This window comes from Python bivittatus, unplaced genomic scaffold (assembly GCF_059951505.1).
Source record: "Python bivittatus isolate LINGU-HERP-01145 unplaced genomic scaffold, Pbiv_v1 ctg000590_np1212, whole genome shotgun sequence".
Taxonomy (NCBI): domain Eukaryota; kingdom Metazoa; phylum Chordata; class Lepidosauria; order Squamata; family Pythonidae; genus Python; species Python bivittatus.
This window is the reverse complement of record NW_028277086.1, coordinates 16643509-16662296: the sequence shown is the minus strand read 5'-3', so window position 1 is coordinate 16662296 and position 18788 is coordinate 16643509. Positions and strand designations below refer to the sequence as shown.

The 18788-nt window shown below is 36.7% G+C and overlaps 1 protein-coding gene across 2 annotated transcripts in view; it reads right to left on the bottom strand.

Annotated features, from left to right (window-relative positions):
* CSMD3 (CUB and Sushi multiple domains 3) overlaps positions 1–18788 on the bottom strand; it is a 623909-nt gene that overhangs the window by 300758 nt on the left and 304363 nt on the right. For both annotated transcript variants that reach the window (XM_088149036.1, XM_088149037.1), the window contains one exon: positions 17137–17258. In XM_088149036.1, the coding sequence (XP_088005162.1) occupies positions 17137–17258 (122 nt within the window). The remainder of the gene's footprint in view (positions 1–17136; positions 17259–18788) is intronic.

Genomic DNA, 18788 nt, shown 5'->3' with positions numbered 1-18788 from the left:
CAGCTGGGTGACCTTGGGCCAGTCACTTTCTCTCAGCCCTAGGAGAGAATGGCAAACCACTTCTGAAATCTTGCCAAGAAAACTGCAGGGACTTGTCCAGGCAATCACCAGGAGTCAACAGTAACTGAAAGGCACAAAATAAATAAATAATAAATATGTATGTAGCACCCAACTCCCAGTGATTTTGATTCCTCACCACATCAAACTCTGTCTTTCCTTCTCTGTCCAACTCTCCTCAGCCTGTTCACACTTTTTTAGCTTCTTACTGCTTTTCTGCAGTCCCTATGGAGGTCAAAATCTGCAACGTGGGGGATGTGATTATCATGATTGAAGCCCTACCCCTTTTGTATGTGCTGCAAATGTTGATGCAGGTACAAAAGGGGTGGGGCTTAATCATAATGCCAACCCTGCATTCCAACAGACTTTGCTGCTGCCCCCATCCAGCCTTTCCCTCCAGCTGCCCTGTGCTGCCCTCCTCTCCCCAACCTATCCTCAACCCTTTCCAGTGCTTCACATTGCCTTCCCCAGTGCCTATACTCTCTCCTTTCTTTGTCAAATGGCTGCAGTTTCTCTCTCTGTTCCAAAGACAAAATGTGTGTGTGTGTAATATTATTATGTATTGAATATCTACTAGAATGTATTATAACACTGAAGCTCTCTGCTGAGTGTGGCCTCAAGATAACAGAGGTCTTGCATCCTTGATGCAGCAACAGAGTCAGCAGAATGGAATTGTGTGATTAAAAAACAGAAGATTTCTAAAACAGCAGAATGCTTTCCTGATTATAATTTTCAGAAAATAAAATGGTAATCATTTTAATTTCTTCAGAAATGATGTAACAGATGTAACCAGCTGAGTAAAAATGGTTTTAGAGTGATTAAACTGCATTCAATCAGGGTTTATAATATACAGAGTTTATCAAACTCCTTTAGATGACTTCCTAAAAGGGTTTTGTCTTCTACCAGTAACAATATTAAACTGATCTCTTGCTCTAAGAGTGAACCAGGTTCTTCAGAGTTCTCCCAGATATGATCTCAGTTTCATGATGGTTGAACAATTTTCCATGTATGTGTGGTGTTGAACATGGCCAGCCTACTCATGAAGCAGAATCTTCTGCATCAGATTACCGGCCTGGAAAGGCAAAGCATCAAGGCCAAACCATAACTTTCTGTCTTCCTAGCTTTACACACAAAGGAATTGCTCGCCAATTGCCTGCCCTGACATTGCCAAGGCATTGAAATGGGTGTACTCTTCTCTGGAACATCCATCCTCCAAAGCCACCCTCTGAGGTCACCAGAGATTGAGGCCTTGGAGGTAGGAGCAGCACTTTTCAGAGTGTTACTCTGCTGAGCATATGTGACTTGACCAGGCAACAGTTCCAAAAAGCCACATCTACTTCAGTGACTCCCTCGGAGGAGTTTTTATATCAGCACATCATGGAGAGCAGCCATTCCAGACTGCCATTTCCTTCACAATGCCAAATGCCCTCAGAAAAAGGCACAAGGTCTGCCATGGACTCCACAGACCCCCATGCTATTTGCTTTCCTGCTTCAGCAGGAAAGCAGCTGGCACTGCTCTCATAATGCTTTATTCTGAAGAATAAAGAACATCCAAATGTTCTAAATTCATAATCTTAGCTATTTTATATTGCTGATCCCTGAGCTGTTTATACTGGGATATCCAATTTCTATTTACATTCATTTAAAAATGCAATGTACTGAATTTGAGTTATCCTTTTAAACAAAGGAAAGGGAAGTAACATTATACTTGATTATTCTCTGCTATGATGATATCTAAAAAACTGATATAAAATTTAAAAAAAAGGAGAGAGAGAGACAAACAGGTGAACTGATGGTCTGGGTTACAGTAGCCCATCACATTCCTACAAAGGGCTTCCAAAATATAAATAAATGGGATTCTTCCTCCTTTAATATGGAGGCCTACATGCTATAGCAGAAAGAAGGGAACAGGGGCAAGGCCAAGGAATCCTCTCTCTACAGAATGGAGTCTTGGCACATAACACACCAGATTTAACTGTGGTTGAAAAGAAAGTGTGGATAATTGATGTGGCAATACCAGGATTGCCACATCAATAGAATAGAAGGCAAAGAATTGGAAAAGATCACAAAGTATCAAGATCTGAAAATCAAAGTTGAAAGATGATGGCATAAACCAGCAGTGGGGGTCCCAGTGGTTATTGGCACACTGGTGCCATACCAAAAAACCTTGGACAGCACTTAGAAAATCTGCGCATCAACAAAATTTCCATCTGTCAAATAGAAAAGGCCACAACTGCTTGGATCCACACATATACTACACTGATACATTGTGACATCTTAGGTTCTTGGGAAGAACTCAGTCTGAATAAAGGCCAACACCAGATAAAGAACTGGCAGCTGTGATTTCATGTTGTTATGAATAATAATAATAATAATAATAATAATAATAATAATAATAATAATAATAATATAAAACTAAAAACAAACACGAAGTCTTAAAAACAATCTGTGCTATATCTTTCAATCTCCAAATGATTTCTTAAGCACAGGGATGGGCAGCTTCTGGGTCCAGTCCCCATAATCTGACAAGAAGGGGAACCCCAAGCATTCACTCATGGACTGATAGAATGGGAAAGATAGGTTTCCTCTAAAGGAGATTGTCCCATAAGTAAGTAATGTAGGGCTTTATAGGTCATAATTAGTACTCTGAATTGACTCAGAAACAAGGTGGGACCAACATACTTTAGTAATATTGGTGTAGCACTGTTGAAGTGGCTCTCACATACAGGGTCCTGCATTTTGTTCCAGCTGAAGTTTCTGAGTAGTCTTCCATTGAAACCCTAAGTAGAACATAGTGTAACTTTGCAAGTAACAACAGCATGAGCCACTGTTGCTAAAACCTCTGGGTCTAAACATGGTGACAATTGGCCAAGACCATTCTAGCCATTTCTTCTGCTTCCTTTGTGAGTTGTTTGTCCATGAGGACCCCCAAGTTGCAGATCTTCTTCTTCAGGGGAATGCAGGCATGATATCTTATTCATTGTATAAGATGTTATGACAGACAACGGAAAAACAAGAGTCATGGCTGGCTGCTGTTTATAATTAAGCCTTAAATTGTTTGCTTATTTTGATAATGGAGAGATGTTCTCATCCTCTGAACTGCAATGTGAATTCCAGATTTGTTTTTTTAATTCAATTGCAAATGATTTTTTTCCCCTCCAAATCAATGTATAATCAGAGACCTCAGCAATTCGTTCAGTGATAAGTTCTGTCTTGCCAAATAAATGCAGAATATTTGGCAGAGTTGGGGATTGTTTTCCCAAATGGCATTCATCAATTTCTAAATCTTTTATGTATGACATTTCTGACCACTTTTCTGAGTTTTACATTAAAAAATGGGCACTAGTGGTGAACATCTATCTATCTATCTGTCTGTCTGTCTGTCTGTCTGTCTGTCTGTCTACCTACCTACCTACCTACCTACCTACCTACCTACCTACCAACCATCTATCTCTATCCATCCATCCATCCATCCATCCATTCATCCATCCATCCATCCATCCATCCATCCATCCATCCATCCATCCATCCATGCATGTTGTGATGGTTCAATGGAATTGATTATGTTGCAGTGTTTGACTTGCATTAAAACCTTCCACTTCTGTTGGCTTGTACTTAAAATAAGATGTAATGTGAGATTCTGTGTATGAGGAAAATGGTGGATTCAATTTGGTGAAAGTGCTCTGGAATATGTGGGCTCAGCAGTCATGTTATCCTGAGAAAAAATGTAGCTGCTTTCATGACTCATAGACAGGTACTGCATTTATGTTCCTGCATATTCTGAAGCACCTCTTCTGAATCAAACCTGGAGCATTTAATTAACTAATGCATGCCTTAGCAAGTGGCAGCACCCAGCTGAACCTGTCTCATCTTGGAAGATAAATAGGCACTAGTTAATGGGAGACAACCAGGGAATATAAGGTTGCAGGAAAGACTGGGAAGTTGGAAAAAACCCTGGATACAGGTAATGGCAAACCAGTTCTACATTGCTGCTATGGAGGTTAGTTCTTACACAGTCAAAAGTAAACAACCTGACATTAAATTAGGGTGTGGCCAAAACAAGTAACAGATGGAAATAGTATCTCCCACCCAAAAGAGAAGTCATTCTAGTCTTTTATGCAGAGCAGGAAGGACAAAAGGATGCAAGAAATCTGAGGATTACTATAAAAAGGACTTACTCAGCAGTTGCTGGCATTTTTTCAAAATGAATTCTTAGCTTTTATTTGTTTATTTACAATAACTTAGTTCTGAGTTATTGTAATAACTGGATAATTATGTGTCTCTTTAATTGGATTCAACCCCACATGACTAGGGAGAAGCTATGACAGATGCCAAGAAAACTGCATGAACACATCCATGATGCCACCGTGAGTTGTTCAATTCAAACAAGACTTGGCTTGAAATATAAATACATACTTTCTCTTCAAGAAATATGAGGTTATTTTCAAATATCTTAAGATATCAAGAACCTTTCTTGGAAAAGATTTTAAAGTCAGTACTTTGTTATAAAATGAGGTCACAAAACGTGGGAGTAAAATAGGTGAAAGAAAGCATAAAGGAAGGAAGGAAGGAAGGAAGGAAGGAAGGAAGGAAGGAAGGAAGGAAGGAAGGAAGGAAGGAAGGAAGGAAGGAAGGAAAATGAATTCAAAAGACTTGGAAACTACAGGATATCACTATAAATATTTTCAGCAGTAAGAATTTAACAAATAGTTTATTGCTGTGATTTATTGCTTTCATTTTCTACGAGTCTGGAGGGGGATTGATTATGACAGAAAATATTAATAAAGTACAGATCTTCATCTTCCTACACTTTCACACCTAGGGTTTTCACTATTCAAATATTTTTGTCCTATTCTGCACTTGGTATAAAATGTTATCAGAACTAAATTATTCATATCGAAGAAGTAATTGAAGTATGTTCAAGTTCTGCATTCAGAAAATAGCCACACTTACCCTTAAAAATACTCAGCACCAGGAATAATGTAAGTGTGCCATGACATTCTTTAAAAACCATAATCAGGAATCTTTGGGGATAATGGGTTGGATCCAGATTTGTTCACACTTAGAACAGATCTACTGAAATAAATGGTACTTATTGGTAATGAGTAAGGTGAGTGCCATTTAAGTTCAGCTGAGTCTAGATCCACAAGGTTTGTTTGTTTGTTTGTTTTCCCCAAATTATCTTTCTTTTGTAACTTGGACAGAAGCAGAGGAATGGAGAAAGTCCAGAGATAGATAGGGCATATCATTTCTAAAAATTGGGATAAGAATACCACCAGGCAGAACAACTTTGCTGTTATAGACCTGGTTGACAAGGTCACTAGAGAAGGTCTTGTTGCATGCAGAGACTGACAGCATATCATCTGCAGTTACTTACAGATGGATCTTCTCAGTCATGGCACCTTCTCTCTGGAATAATATTTCTCCTGAAACTTTTGGGGAATCTACTATTATACCTTTTAAATGTCTGCTGAAGACCTACCATGCAGATCTTCCCGCTATGAATGGTGGACGAATGGTTTTGCTTTATTCCCCACCTCTGCTTTATGAAGATAAAATGTTACAAAGTTCTAACTTTCTACTTTTATTATTGTATTTTAATTGTGCTTATTATAATGCACTTTGAAATATAATAGTATAAAAATGCATTAAACTAACAAGCAAATGCCCCTTGTTCTGCCCACCTCCCACATCTCTGAATGAAGGCTGCTTTAACAGAAAAGTCTTCAGAACTTTACAGTGGATGTTGACTACACTAATACCTTTATTCACTATAGCTCTTAGTTGTTTATATCTGACTTTCATGATTTTTCCTTCCCAGCTGAGCTTTTACTTTATTTCTCTGTCAGCTCATATAAGCTGATATGTAAGTCACAGAAGTCATTGTGGTCACAAGACAATCATTTCTTAAAGTGCTTCTCAGCAGAAGATTTCTTGAGAAATTGGCTTTCATCAAAAACAGGTAACTGAAACACTTGACAAGCAAATAGAAATAACTGGAAACAAGGGCTTAAAAGAAAATCAAGCTGCTGCAGCTTTCTATTCACCTTTTCAAGTAGTAGACCTACAGGCCTGATTTTCTCTTAAATTAGCCCAAACTCTGTTCCTTTCTATTATATACAGAACTTGAAAAATTAAGCAATCATACTTCTGATTAACAATAATGCAAGCACAGAAGTCAGTAGTAATTTGGTGATGATCTCTTGGGATGAAGGATGAGGCAATCAGAGTATCTACAGGGAAGGATCAAAGAAGTCATCAACCCACATAAAAAGAAGCAGGGTTTAATCATGCAGTCATAGCTGCGATCTTGACTTTTTTGAAACAGCCCCCACCCCATCCACCCCAAGAATGCTCCTGAGGCAACTTCAGCTCCGAAATTGTTTTAGCCATACTTTGGTAAGAAAGACGCTGTTCACCTTAGGGCCAACTTACAATGTCAAATTAGATATATTTGGTAATTAAAAAAAAATACTATCAGCTTGAGTAGTATTAAATGAATGGGATGAGTGATAGAAAAGGAAGGTAAACTTCTGAGACCAGTGGGAACTTTCTGCCAATAAAAATTCTATTTTCAAAAGGCAGATGTTTTTCCTAAATTAGCTGTTTTCAAAAGACAGATTTTTTTTCCAGATAGCTGAAAAGAAAGATATGAATTCTCTCTTCACGTGTATTGTGATTCTCTTAATTTTCTATTCAGCTTCCCCACTGTACTCTAGTGGTAAAATCTGCAGTTTTACAAAACCTTGCAAGATAGTTGCAAACACACACTTATTGTCAGTTATAGTTTTGCCATTAATGCATCCTTAATGGAAATATGAATGCAGAGGAACTTGTACCAGGTGACTTGAAAATCTATCTTTCTTCATTGATAATATCATTTGTTTGTAATAGGGAAAGATCATTTTTGTTATTATCCCTGCAATTTATTGTAATTTACTGACTATGCTATTGCCTTTGCTTTATCTACTTTCAGTTTCAGTGTTTTAATTCCAAAGTTTTCAGTGGAGCATCATATAATAATTATGCATTATATAATTGGTATGTAATATAAATGTGGAATGTACTGTTGAGACAATTGCATACTGTAACGTTTAGTGAGAATGAAAAGTGGAGAGGGTTAGAATAGTTAGAATAGTTTTATTGAAGGAAATATAGCCTCTCCCTACACAAGATAAGAAGTTAGATATGCAAGATCACACAACAATCATAGTCGAAATTGCATTATTTTTAAAAAGACATTCAGGTTCAATGCATTGGTGATTTCACATTCAGCAATAAAAACAAACCTTAAAAAGAAGGCATTAATAATGGCTAACATGCTGAAAACCTGAAGACCCATATGAACTAGACTTTCATCATAGCATAAGACTTCTGTATTTAGAATTATATAGGTGATGGGATGTTGGTCATCTCCTCCCTCTTCCAGAAGTTAAATGTATAGTATCTTTAATAAGTACCCACAGGGGAAAATGATCAATATAATCCAAACTGCCTCTGATTCACTTTTTCCTTCCTGTCTTCTGGAATTATTTTCCAGGATCTGGCTATCTTACTAAATATTATACTCACAACTGATCATATTAAATTCCCTCTTTTTTCATTTTCACATAATAACTTTAACCAGATATTAGATAAAGCTGTATACAGATACAGCTAATATATTCTGTGTCATTCATTTCTGCCCTGAGGTTTATCTAGTTGTGTCTCATGTACTTGCTAATGGAGCCAAACATAATATGGATCCTTTCCCATGTACATACCATAAACCTATTCCACATAGACTTATGGTTGATTGAGTGAATGACTTATGAGCCATGATAATAGGTTTTTATTTTAATTCACAAATTAAATTATCTTCCTTCCTACTATCATACGGAGTCTTGCTATATGACTTCCCCGAGTACATTCTGAGAGATAACCTAACTCTTTGACCTTTTTCTCTGACAACTGCCACCATGCAGACAATTTCTTTGCAGCAGCTTTTACCTTCAATTTAAAATAGTTCTTCCACCTTTTTTATTCACAGTGACAGTATAGCAATGACTGGGATAGGTTAGAATATACTACTATTTAATATCTGATCAGCCTAGAATGCTTAGAGCAGCTAACATCTCTATTGCTAATTCTAAAGTTTTCCTTAAATCACTTTTTCATCATTGGATCAATTTTCATTCTGAAATTAGTCTTTGCTGTTTGATTCTGTGAGGGTCATTCTGTTTCTTCACTCTTCTTAATGAGTCTGTGTCCTTTTAATCTTTTATTTGTGTTCCTTTTTATAGGGTTTTGCCCAATCCTCCAGCAATTCTTAGCAAGGGGGAATTTGGGGCTCAAACAAAGCAAGTTCATGTCCTGCCCACTGCCTCATAGAATCCACTATCCAAGGTCTACCCTATACTTTGCTAAAACAAGTATTTATTTATTCATTCAATTCATATGGCTGCCCATCTCAAACAAGTGACCCTCGGCGGTGAACTATCATAAAATCAATTAAAACCAGTTACAAACACAATACAAAAAAAGTAAATATATACAGTAGCTGAGAAAAATTATAATCCATAGCTGTTAACATAACCAGGAAATAGGTCCCTGAACATACTCGGGACCCCAGACCCAGGCACAGGTCTTCAAGGCCTTATGAAAGGCCAACGGGGTCAGGGCCATTCTTATCTCTGAAGGGAGAATGTTCCAGAGGGCAGGCACTATGGCAGAAAAGGCACCCCTCCAAGTCTCCACTGAGCAACATTCTTTGGCTGACAGGACCAGGAGCACACTCATCCTGCCAGACCAGATTAGATGGGTAAAAGAGGTAACCCAGTCCCAAGTCATGAAGAGCTTTAAAGTTGACAACCAGTGCCTTGAATTGCACCCATAAACACATTATTGCTGATGCACACTGGATAATTGACAAAACCAAAAATATAAAAAAGAAGCCACTACGTGCTTCATTGATTATAGAAACACCTTTGATTGTGGCAATATGTCAAGCTGTGGAAAGTGCTCAGAAAAATGGGAATCCCAGAACATCTCACTGTCCTCAGGAAAGACTTATATACAGGGCAGGAAGCCACAGCATGGACAAAACATGGTGAAACAGACTGGCTCCAGGTTGGCAAAGGAGTGAGGCAAGGCTGTATACTCTTCCCTTATCTATTCAATCTATATGCTGAATATATATTAAGAGAAGGTGGTTTGGAAGAAGATGAGTGTGGTTTTAAAATCGGAGGATGGCTGAAAATGCAAAGAATCTGCAAGCCTTAGTAATAAAAGTCAAGAAGCACAGTGAAAAAACGGGACTAAAATTAAATATAAAGAAGACTAAACTAATGACAAGAGGTGGAACAACCAGCCTTAGAACCAACAATGAAGATATCAAAGCGGTGGATAGCTTCTGTCTTTTAGGATCAACCATCAGCAGTAAAGGAAGAGGCTGCCAAGAAATATACCACAGGCTAGCACTTAGTACAGCAGTCATGAAGGCCTTGGAAATGTTATACAACAGCCATTTAAAAATGGAACAGATTTTTTAAAAATGTTTTGGAAGTGGGTGAAAAGTTATAAAAAGGGACCAGCAACAATGTGAATGGAATTAAAAGTAAAATTGATTCAAAATTATTTCAGATGCAACTGAAGTGATGAAATGCTGGAAGGAGTATTTATTTTAGATATTTGCATGGGAATGACAGTGATATGTCCAAGAAAAAAATGATGGAAAGGCATACATAAATGCTGAGAGAATGTAAATGCAAAAAGTGCGCTAAGCGTGCTTGTCAATCTTTTTGGCATAATTCTGATTGGAAGCATACATAAGGACAGAATGACCAAAATTGGAGAAGTGAAGTGAGGATTTGTGCTGGGTAGAGCACATGCAGACCAAATTAATATGTATGAACATGAGAGAGCTTCTTCTACGTTTGTTGGTTTAGAGAAAGCATGTGATAAAGTAAATAGATTTGAATATATAGGTTTTCCATGAATACAGAACTGAAAGGTGGTTGATGAATCCGATAAGAGCAATTTGCGTGGGAAATAAAGCACAAAAGAGAAGCAACCAAAGTGATTGCTTCACTCTCTCCATTTCTGAGCTTTCACTTTCCTGAATCTAGCTCCACAATTCAGAGCTACCTCTTTGCTTTTGCTTTGTGGCCCCCTTTGCATTTCCTGTATGTGTCTTTTTTTATTATTATTTTTAGATCTTCATTGGCTTCTTTTGCTGTCCTCCTTCTCTCCCCACCCTCTGCCCCTCATTTCACTGATTTCATTTCCTTTAAAGGTTCAGTTTCCCTTACAGTGATGTTGATCACTTCCCCCCAATGTTTCTGCTACTTGTACTTCCTCAGCTAAGTCTTCTTCTGCCCGTACTAAACAACTGGGAAGTTTACATGTGCTTGGTTCCTTGATACATTTGCTACTGTGCTGGTAGTTCCAGACTCAAACTGAGATCAAGTTGTCCTTCTGTGAAATGGATCCAAGATTTTACCAAAGCATTGTCCCCAGCATGCCATTTGACTTAAATTTGCATCAAAAATTTGGAAAGGGTTCAATCCACAAATTCAAATTAAAGTATCTTTGAAAAATATGTATCTAGAATCTGCTTGAACACATCCAGTAAATGGAAACCACCATCTCTTCAAGTGACAGATTCAACTTGTCATTAACAAACTTTTCATAATATTCAACTAGACTCTGCCTCCCTATAATTTAAGTTTATTATTCCATTTTCAGCACTCTTGGAAAATAAGAAACAGTATTATGTACCTTTCCCAACTACAGTGAGATAGGTGGACTAGAGGCCAAGAGATGCTGCTTCTCAGCTGCTGCTCATGACTTATGGAATAGCTTTACCTTGGAATAAAGGTTCACACCATCCCTCTTAATGTTCTGGCAGCTGTTTAAGATGGAACTCTTTTATAGAGCATTTTGTGACTAATGAATTGTTGTTGTTTAAACTTCAGTTTGTCTTCCTTTTTTATTTTGTATTTGGGTTATGAAATTTATTTTCTTTCATTATAATAATTCTCATTTTTATTCTATATTGTTTACAATTTTAATTTTAATGATGTTCACTGTGGATGTTTTAACTGGTTCTATGTTTTACTGGATTGCTGCCAATTGCTGAGAGTCCTTATTGATTTGGCAGGATACAAATAGAATAAATATTCAAGTATCCCTTCAGGCACCTGAATGAATGCTATTTATATCTCTCCTCAGTCCTTTTTTTCCTCCCCACAAGGCTAAACATACTGAGTTCCTTAAATCTCTCCTTGCAAAATGCTTCCAGTTTCCTGATCAAGTTTACTCCCTTTATTTTCAAATTGTTCCAGTTTGTCTTAAATGACCTCTGAACCTAAGGTTGGGTCTCACCAATACAGAATAGAATGGAACTCTTATTTGGAAACTACATTTCTGTTCATGCAGCTAAATGTGTATTTATCTTTTCTGTGGCCGTATCACTTCACAGACTCATACTCAGCTTATGACCAACTGTCATTCCAAGATTTCTTTTCATTAAAACTTTTACCAAGCTTGGCATCACCTTTCCTATTCCTGATCTTTTTACCCCCCAAGAAATGATTTGGGCAAGAAAGCATTTCTGTCTGTTAAAATTAATTCTGTTGTTTTCAACCTGGTTCTTATTTTCTAACTGTACACTATTTTCTAGAGTAAATCCAGCCAGTTTTGTAAATATCCACAGATCTGGTCAGTGTTTTCTTCCCCTCTTTATCTACAAGACTAATATTTTAAACAAATTAAAAAATGAAAAGAATGAAACCTGGGGCAACCCATTTGATCTCATTCCAGTTTGATGGCGAATGGCTTATGAGGTCTATTTGAGCAGTGTTTCAGGCAGATGTGAATCTACCAAAAGCTTAATTAAATTAGCTTTCTAATAGAATGTTATGGGTATTTTTTTCAAATGGTGGGCTGAAATCAAAATTATATTTCCAAGATGCTCTCAAGAAATGATCTTTAGATTTTCACTATGCTTTTTGATCTGCTGCACCAGCTTCTGTTGCTTCTTTTACTTTATCCTCCATTGCCATTGTTCATGATTGTGCCCCTATTATATATATGCAGGAAGCTAAGATTACCATAATCAATGGCAGAGTGCACACTTGGCATGCAAAAGGTCAGAGGTTCAGATCTGGCATCTTAAGGTCAGATAAGAAAAACTCCTACCTGAAATACTGGAGAAACATTGCTGGCCAGGGTCAAAGATAGTGGGCTAGATGCCCTGAGTCAATATTAGGTAAGTTCTACATTTATTTTACTTTTTTAGAGACATATGCCTTGAGCTCTCATTTACATTTATCTGGAAATGACAGAAGGGAAAGAATGACTGATCTACTCTTCCTCTATAGAATTTCTCTAAGTCATCTGAAGCAGTCCTTTTCATAATGGGAAGTTTTTGACATGGCAGAATTCTACATTAAACAAGTCACAGTGAATTGATTTTAAATGTTGACTAGAATACAAACTTCTTTTCAAAAATGACTATAAAACTCATCTGACTCAAAGAAAAAGGTGGATTAACATTTTACACATGGCAAAATCCAACATGAGTTACCACAGGATTATCTGATTTCTAATGTAGGTTTGCTGAAGTCATCAAGAAGATTCACAGGATATGCTGCCTTGCACATCCTTATACACCACTGAGAAGTCCCAGATAAATAAAACATCTAAAGTAGTTATTGACTTTCAAAAATTGCTGTCTCTGTAGAACTCTGTTGCCAAAACTGATAGGAAAAAAAAGCTCTGAGTATGCATATCAGTTTCCACTTTAGATCTTGCCTTTAAAGCAACAGTCTTTAAAGCAGTAGTAGTATTCATAGTAAAATAGTAAAAGTAACCGCAATAATAGTAACACAACTGGGCATTTCTATCCTATTGGTAATAAATCAAATATTAATTTGGTTGGTACAATTATTACATTTTTTCAGCTCCTTGTTTTCACAATATGGGAAACTAAACAGCTTAAATCTCACTAGTATGTACAATTTTGGGGGTGGGGAATTGCACACATATATTTGTGTGCATACCTGTATTAAAGGAAGAAGGGGGCAGGCAGGAAGGCAGGCTATCTACATTGAGAATGTTTGGGTGGCATGCATTATTTAGTTATTTATTTATAGCATCCATTTCTGATACTCAAGGTGGTATTTCATTAATATCAGCTAATTATAGCCCGTTTTCTAAAAGAAAGAAATGAAAATAATTTATTCTATTTGAATGAGGTTATTTTTCTCACTTATTATTATGGCTAAAGTTACTGTATTCATATGTTGATGACTTTTTATATTAAATTCAATTTGATTTTGAATAAAAGTCTGATTGTACAAAGAGATTTCTAGCTTTTTCTTAATTAAGAATGGATTTTTCAGCGTTATCACAAATAGTAATTAGTCCATGATCAAAATACTTACTGATAAGAAAAATAGTACAAATCAGGTTAAGACGATAAATGTTGTATTGAGTAAAATAAGGTATAAATAGTGGAAAATAAAATAATTAGTTTTGTGATTGTTATTTTTTAATTTCACTGCCAGTTGACCTCACTGCTGCATTAACCACGATACAACACAAAGGAATTTTCTGGGGGGAAAAAATAGAGCTCTTTATGCAAGCTAACTAATGATGTTATTCACTACTCGTTCACAAAGTTCTTTAAGCTTTGCTTTGCCAGAGGTTATGTTATAGTCATTTGAATTTATGCTAAAGTACAAACTAAACCACACTGAAAATTAATGGGTAATCACTTGCCCCTTTAACATTAATTAAAACATATCTCTGTTTAGTAGGCCTTGAAACAAGTTGTTCACCTGGATGACATTATTTGTGCTATGGAGGTGGTGTGATTTGCTCTGCCAAGGTGAAGAGATGACACACTTCACTTAACAAAGAAATGCAAGTGGCCTTAAACAACTTCAAGACAGAAGAAAGATCTTCCCAATTTCCTCCACAACTGCTGGTCCAAATGATTTCTCTCTTAAAGATGACATACAATATATAGATTCAGAAGGCTTCTGAACTGGTTTATTAAATACATGCAGTCCTATGCTCCTTGGAAGGAGAAACTCCAACTTCAGATGAGGGGATCCCATTTCATTTCATTTCATTTCATTTCATTTCATTTTTTTATTTATTTTATTTTATTTTTTAATTTAATTTAATTTTATTTTTCAATCAGCTGTGACAAAAACAATTGGAGGTAGAGTGAAAAAAATGCAGTTTGTATTGCTTGATTTTCTTGCAACATATAGTTATGCCATCCACGTTTTTTTCCAATGCCCATTAATTTCAGTGGACTTACTTATAAGTAATATGCACCAATATAGTGAATATAATGGAGATCATTTCTAAAAAAAAAAAAAAAAGATAATGCTTCTGATAATCATATTTTAATTACAAAAATATGCAAGAAATAAACATGTCTTTGTTCCATAAGGAATTTCCCTAAGAAGATACTTTGTAGAACATTGTTCATATTTATTTGTCTACAGTTATTTATATATCTATTCATTTATTTTATTAAATTTATCCCCGCCCATCTCCCCCTAATGGGGGACTCTGGGCAGCTCACAACTCATTAAAACAATAAATAAATATACAATTACATAAAACCTAAAACCTGTACAAAACAATTACTTAAAAAGAAAGAGTCCAGGAGGTTGATGGTTCAGAGTAGCAAATGCCAGGCCTCTAAGGGGCTAGCCATCCCCACCCCTGATGTCTTCCCTCCCCCCCCCCCAGGCCAGATGGCAGAGCCAGGTCTTTAAATCCTTCTGGAAGGCCAGGAGTGAGGGGGCCAATCTCACCTCCAGGGGCAAGATATTCCAAAGATAGGTATATCTATTAGATTCATATCCTATCCTGTTTTTCTTCCAGGAGTCAGTAACAACCTTTCTGCAAGAGCTGTTGGACTAAGAGAAAATGACTGGTATAAAGTCATCCAATGAGTTGAACCTGGCTGTCCGTAGTCCTAGTCCAAAACTTTGAGTACCACATTACACATTCCCCAAAGTAATATATAAATAGTGTTCCTATTTCAAATATCATATCTGAAAAAATGTTTTTCCAATCCAGAATCTATTAAGGAACCCTAATGAGTATTATAGTATTTTGAGACAAAAATTGAACAAGCATTTCAGAAGCAATGGGAGAAAATAGAAAGAAAGGGAAAATAACAGGTCCATAAGCAAACAGGAGAGCCATCATTAAATGAGATCTCTGACAGGATGAAGTATACAACTGCTGGTGTGGGTGAAAAAAGGTCATCTACAGAATTGTAACATGCCTAAGACTATGAATAATGACAAAATAGCAACTGTCATCTTGTTATATTAACTGAAATATCATAAATCAACCCCATAATGGTACATTCTGAATTATAATGGTGTATTAATATCCATGCATTCTAAAAGAAGGAAGTCAACTACTATATAAGAATCACACTATTATATAAGAATAGTAGAGATACATTTACATTTAAAAATAAATAACATGCTAGAAATACAAACACACACACACACACGAATATACACATCATCATCATCATCATCATCATCATCATCATCATCATCATCATCATGCATTTGTATCCATTTTGTTTCTATATCTAATTCTGATTCTATCCCTGGGCCAAATATATCACCTCTAGAACATTGCAAGAAGACTTATCTTAGTGAATGATGCCAGAATGTATCTAAAGCAAAACAAAAGCAAAAATAAACAGAAACAAAACTAGGATATGCTAATAATTTTAAGATGTCTCTGTTATTGGAGAATTACTACCTCTAGTCATATGCTAAAGAAATTGGGACTGAAGATAGAATCAAATACTATACATTGAAATGTAAGTCTACAATTTAAGTTTGATTATCAACAAAATTGCTCTATAGTGAATGCATAAGAAACAGTGATTTCATACTGTATTAAAAATTTCATCGTGACACAATTCCACCTGGATTCAGACACACCAATCCTGCAGAATTCCCCAGATGTTCATCATAATATTTCTGAAACACTTGAACATGCAGGGCTTTGCATTTGAAGGCAAAAAAGTTCTTCAAAGCATGTTTGAGTGTGCTTCTGATATGGGTGCTTCTGACTCCATTAACTTGGATCATGAAGAGGAGAATGTTGTGAATTCTTAGCTTGTAGTTCAAGAGGTTTGTCATCCACCTGTGAGTGATGAGTCTGAGATGGCTGTAGATTCTGATAGTAAGGCATCAGAGCCTGACCTTATGAAAGTGCCAAGCCTAAATCACACTGTCAGGTAAAAAGGACTGAGCAGTGAAGGTTGGCCCAGCTCCTTGAGAGGAATGATCATTAACTCCTCTGAGAACAACCAAGGATTCTGGCTATTCAAGAGCATTGTCCATATCACCTTCCCCTTTTGGAAACAATTCTCCTGCTTCCAGACCTGTGTTCCTGGGACACCTTGCTCCAAGTACCTCCTGCTCCTTGCCCTGTAATCAGACCTTTGTCTTGGCTTTTGGACAGCCATTTGTGAAAGTCTCTGGTACCTGACCTACAGAGTCCTGAACTAGTCCCCTCAAAATTTCTGACTTCAAAGTCTCTTGGCTGGCAACTTGCAGCACTTGGCACGATTACAAGGCAAACAACTTTTCTTGAACGGTTTGAATGTGGTTGCTCTTTGATGGAATGGCAAGCACTTATCACTGCCTCAGGATTTACAATACACCAAAAAAAGGCTCTCAAACTTGTAATTGCAGATCTTATTGTCTGCATCAGTCTAAGTTTGCCTAGGAGAACAGCCTTTTTTGCTGATTCATAAAACCAAGTGCATTCTTTTTTCTTAGATCATCCTGTAGTTGTGGAGGGTAATAGACCAATTCTGGGAAAAGATGCAGTTGCTTTAATAAATTGCCAGTAGATGTTATATCAGTACTCTAAAGTATCCTTTTTCTTTAAATCCAAAACACTGTACAGCTCTAATGCACACACACATTGTCTCAAATGAGCTAATCTTTCTAACTTTGTTTCTGATTCCTTATGGACTTTCTAATTTATTATTTGATACTGGTATTAAAACACACTTAAAGTTAAACTTACCTTATTTGGATTGATGGCTGTGATAACCCATACACACTGAGCATTACTATCATACTGGAAAGGAAAGTTGGGGGATGTAAAAGTGCCGCCTGGTCCCTGAAGATTAGATCCACACGTCTTTACTGCAAAAGAAAGATTCAGTGTTAAGTTCCAAATTTACTCATTGTTGTTGTTGTTGTTGTTGTTGTTGTTATTTTGCATATGTTCTCATGTGTCTTAAAATGTTTAATGACTTGCACAATTGGGCAAGGTGAAGTTCAGACACTAACTGTGAAGATCCATCAGGACTTACTCAAACAGTCCCTTATCTGTTGGAGAGAGGCTTATACAATGAAACACATTTCTGACCCACTCTATAAAGGCAAGATTCACCCATTTCACCCATGAGAACTTTTTCAAAACACTTTTCTCCTTAAAGTAGGGTGGGGAGTATGAAAACAATTTCTTTTGCATCAGTCTGGATTACAATGGCTGAAAAAATGCAGAATACATTTCTGGCAAAAACCTAACTAAAACTTGGGCCATCCAGTGAATTCTGAATGGAAGGAGGATCAAGAAAAATAAAAAGAGTTATTCACATGCTACTTCATATGATCCAGTTATAGAACTGCTACTTATATGGAGTGATGTCTGCCTACATGGAGGCTTTAGACTGAAATCATTTATTAGTATGAGTTTAACAGCGACTAAGACAATGACTATGTATGCTGCTGAATTCTAGAAGCTAGAGAATATGAGTGAGAAAATGCTGTTATATTCATCCTTGTTGGGATCTGGCTAATCACTTTGGGATGAGAATGGTGAACTAGACTGGCTTTGATTTGCACTGGTGAGATCTCACAGGTACTAAGGCTAGTTTTGGGCAACACACTTTAAGGATTCAGAAAAAAATTGGAACAAGTTCAGAGAAGGGACAACAGAGATGATCAAGAAATGTGGAGTCCTTGGGGTTCTCTGAGCTTGGTTGTTTTCTTGCAAATGTTTAATTCCCTGGCTAGGGAAGTCTCATTCCCTGGCCCAGTGCACAGAAGATGTTACCTAGCCAGGTAATGAAACGTTTGCAAGAAAACAACCAAGCTCAGAGAACCCCAAGGATTCCACAGGTCACCCCTGAGCTACACATATTCTCTTCTATTGATAATCAAGAAAATAGAAACAAAGACATGTGACAAGAGGTTGAATAAGTTGTGTTTACTTTGTCTTGAGAAAAGATGATTGATGGGAGAATATGCCAATAATCTTTAAATATTTAATATAATTTAGAAGATCAACATCTGTTTTCTCTCATGTGAGTGGGCAGGACATGAAATAATGGGTTTAAGTTACAGGAAGTCAAATTCCAATTGCATTATAACAAACACACAACAAGCATTTCTGGCAGGAAGAGCAATTCAACTAGGTAACCCATTTCCCAAAGAGGTGTGAATTTGCATTCACTAGAAGCATTCAAAACAAATCTAGACAGTTCTGTGTATGAGATGCTTTGATTTGGATTCTGCATTGAGAGAGAGGCTGGAATCAATGACCTAAATTATCCTTTCTAACTGATTCAATAAACCAGCAAGATTCACTTATAAATATATACAGCAATGTCCTTGATATTCAGACTACAAATGAAACATCTTTATACCTCTTGCTGCAATAAATAACTA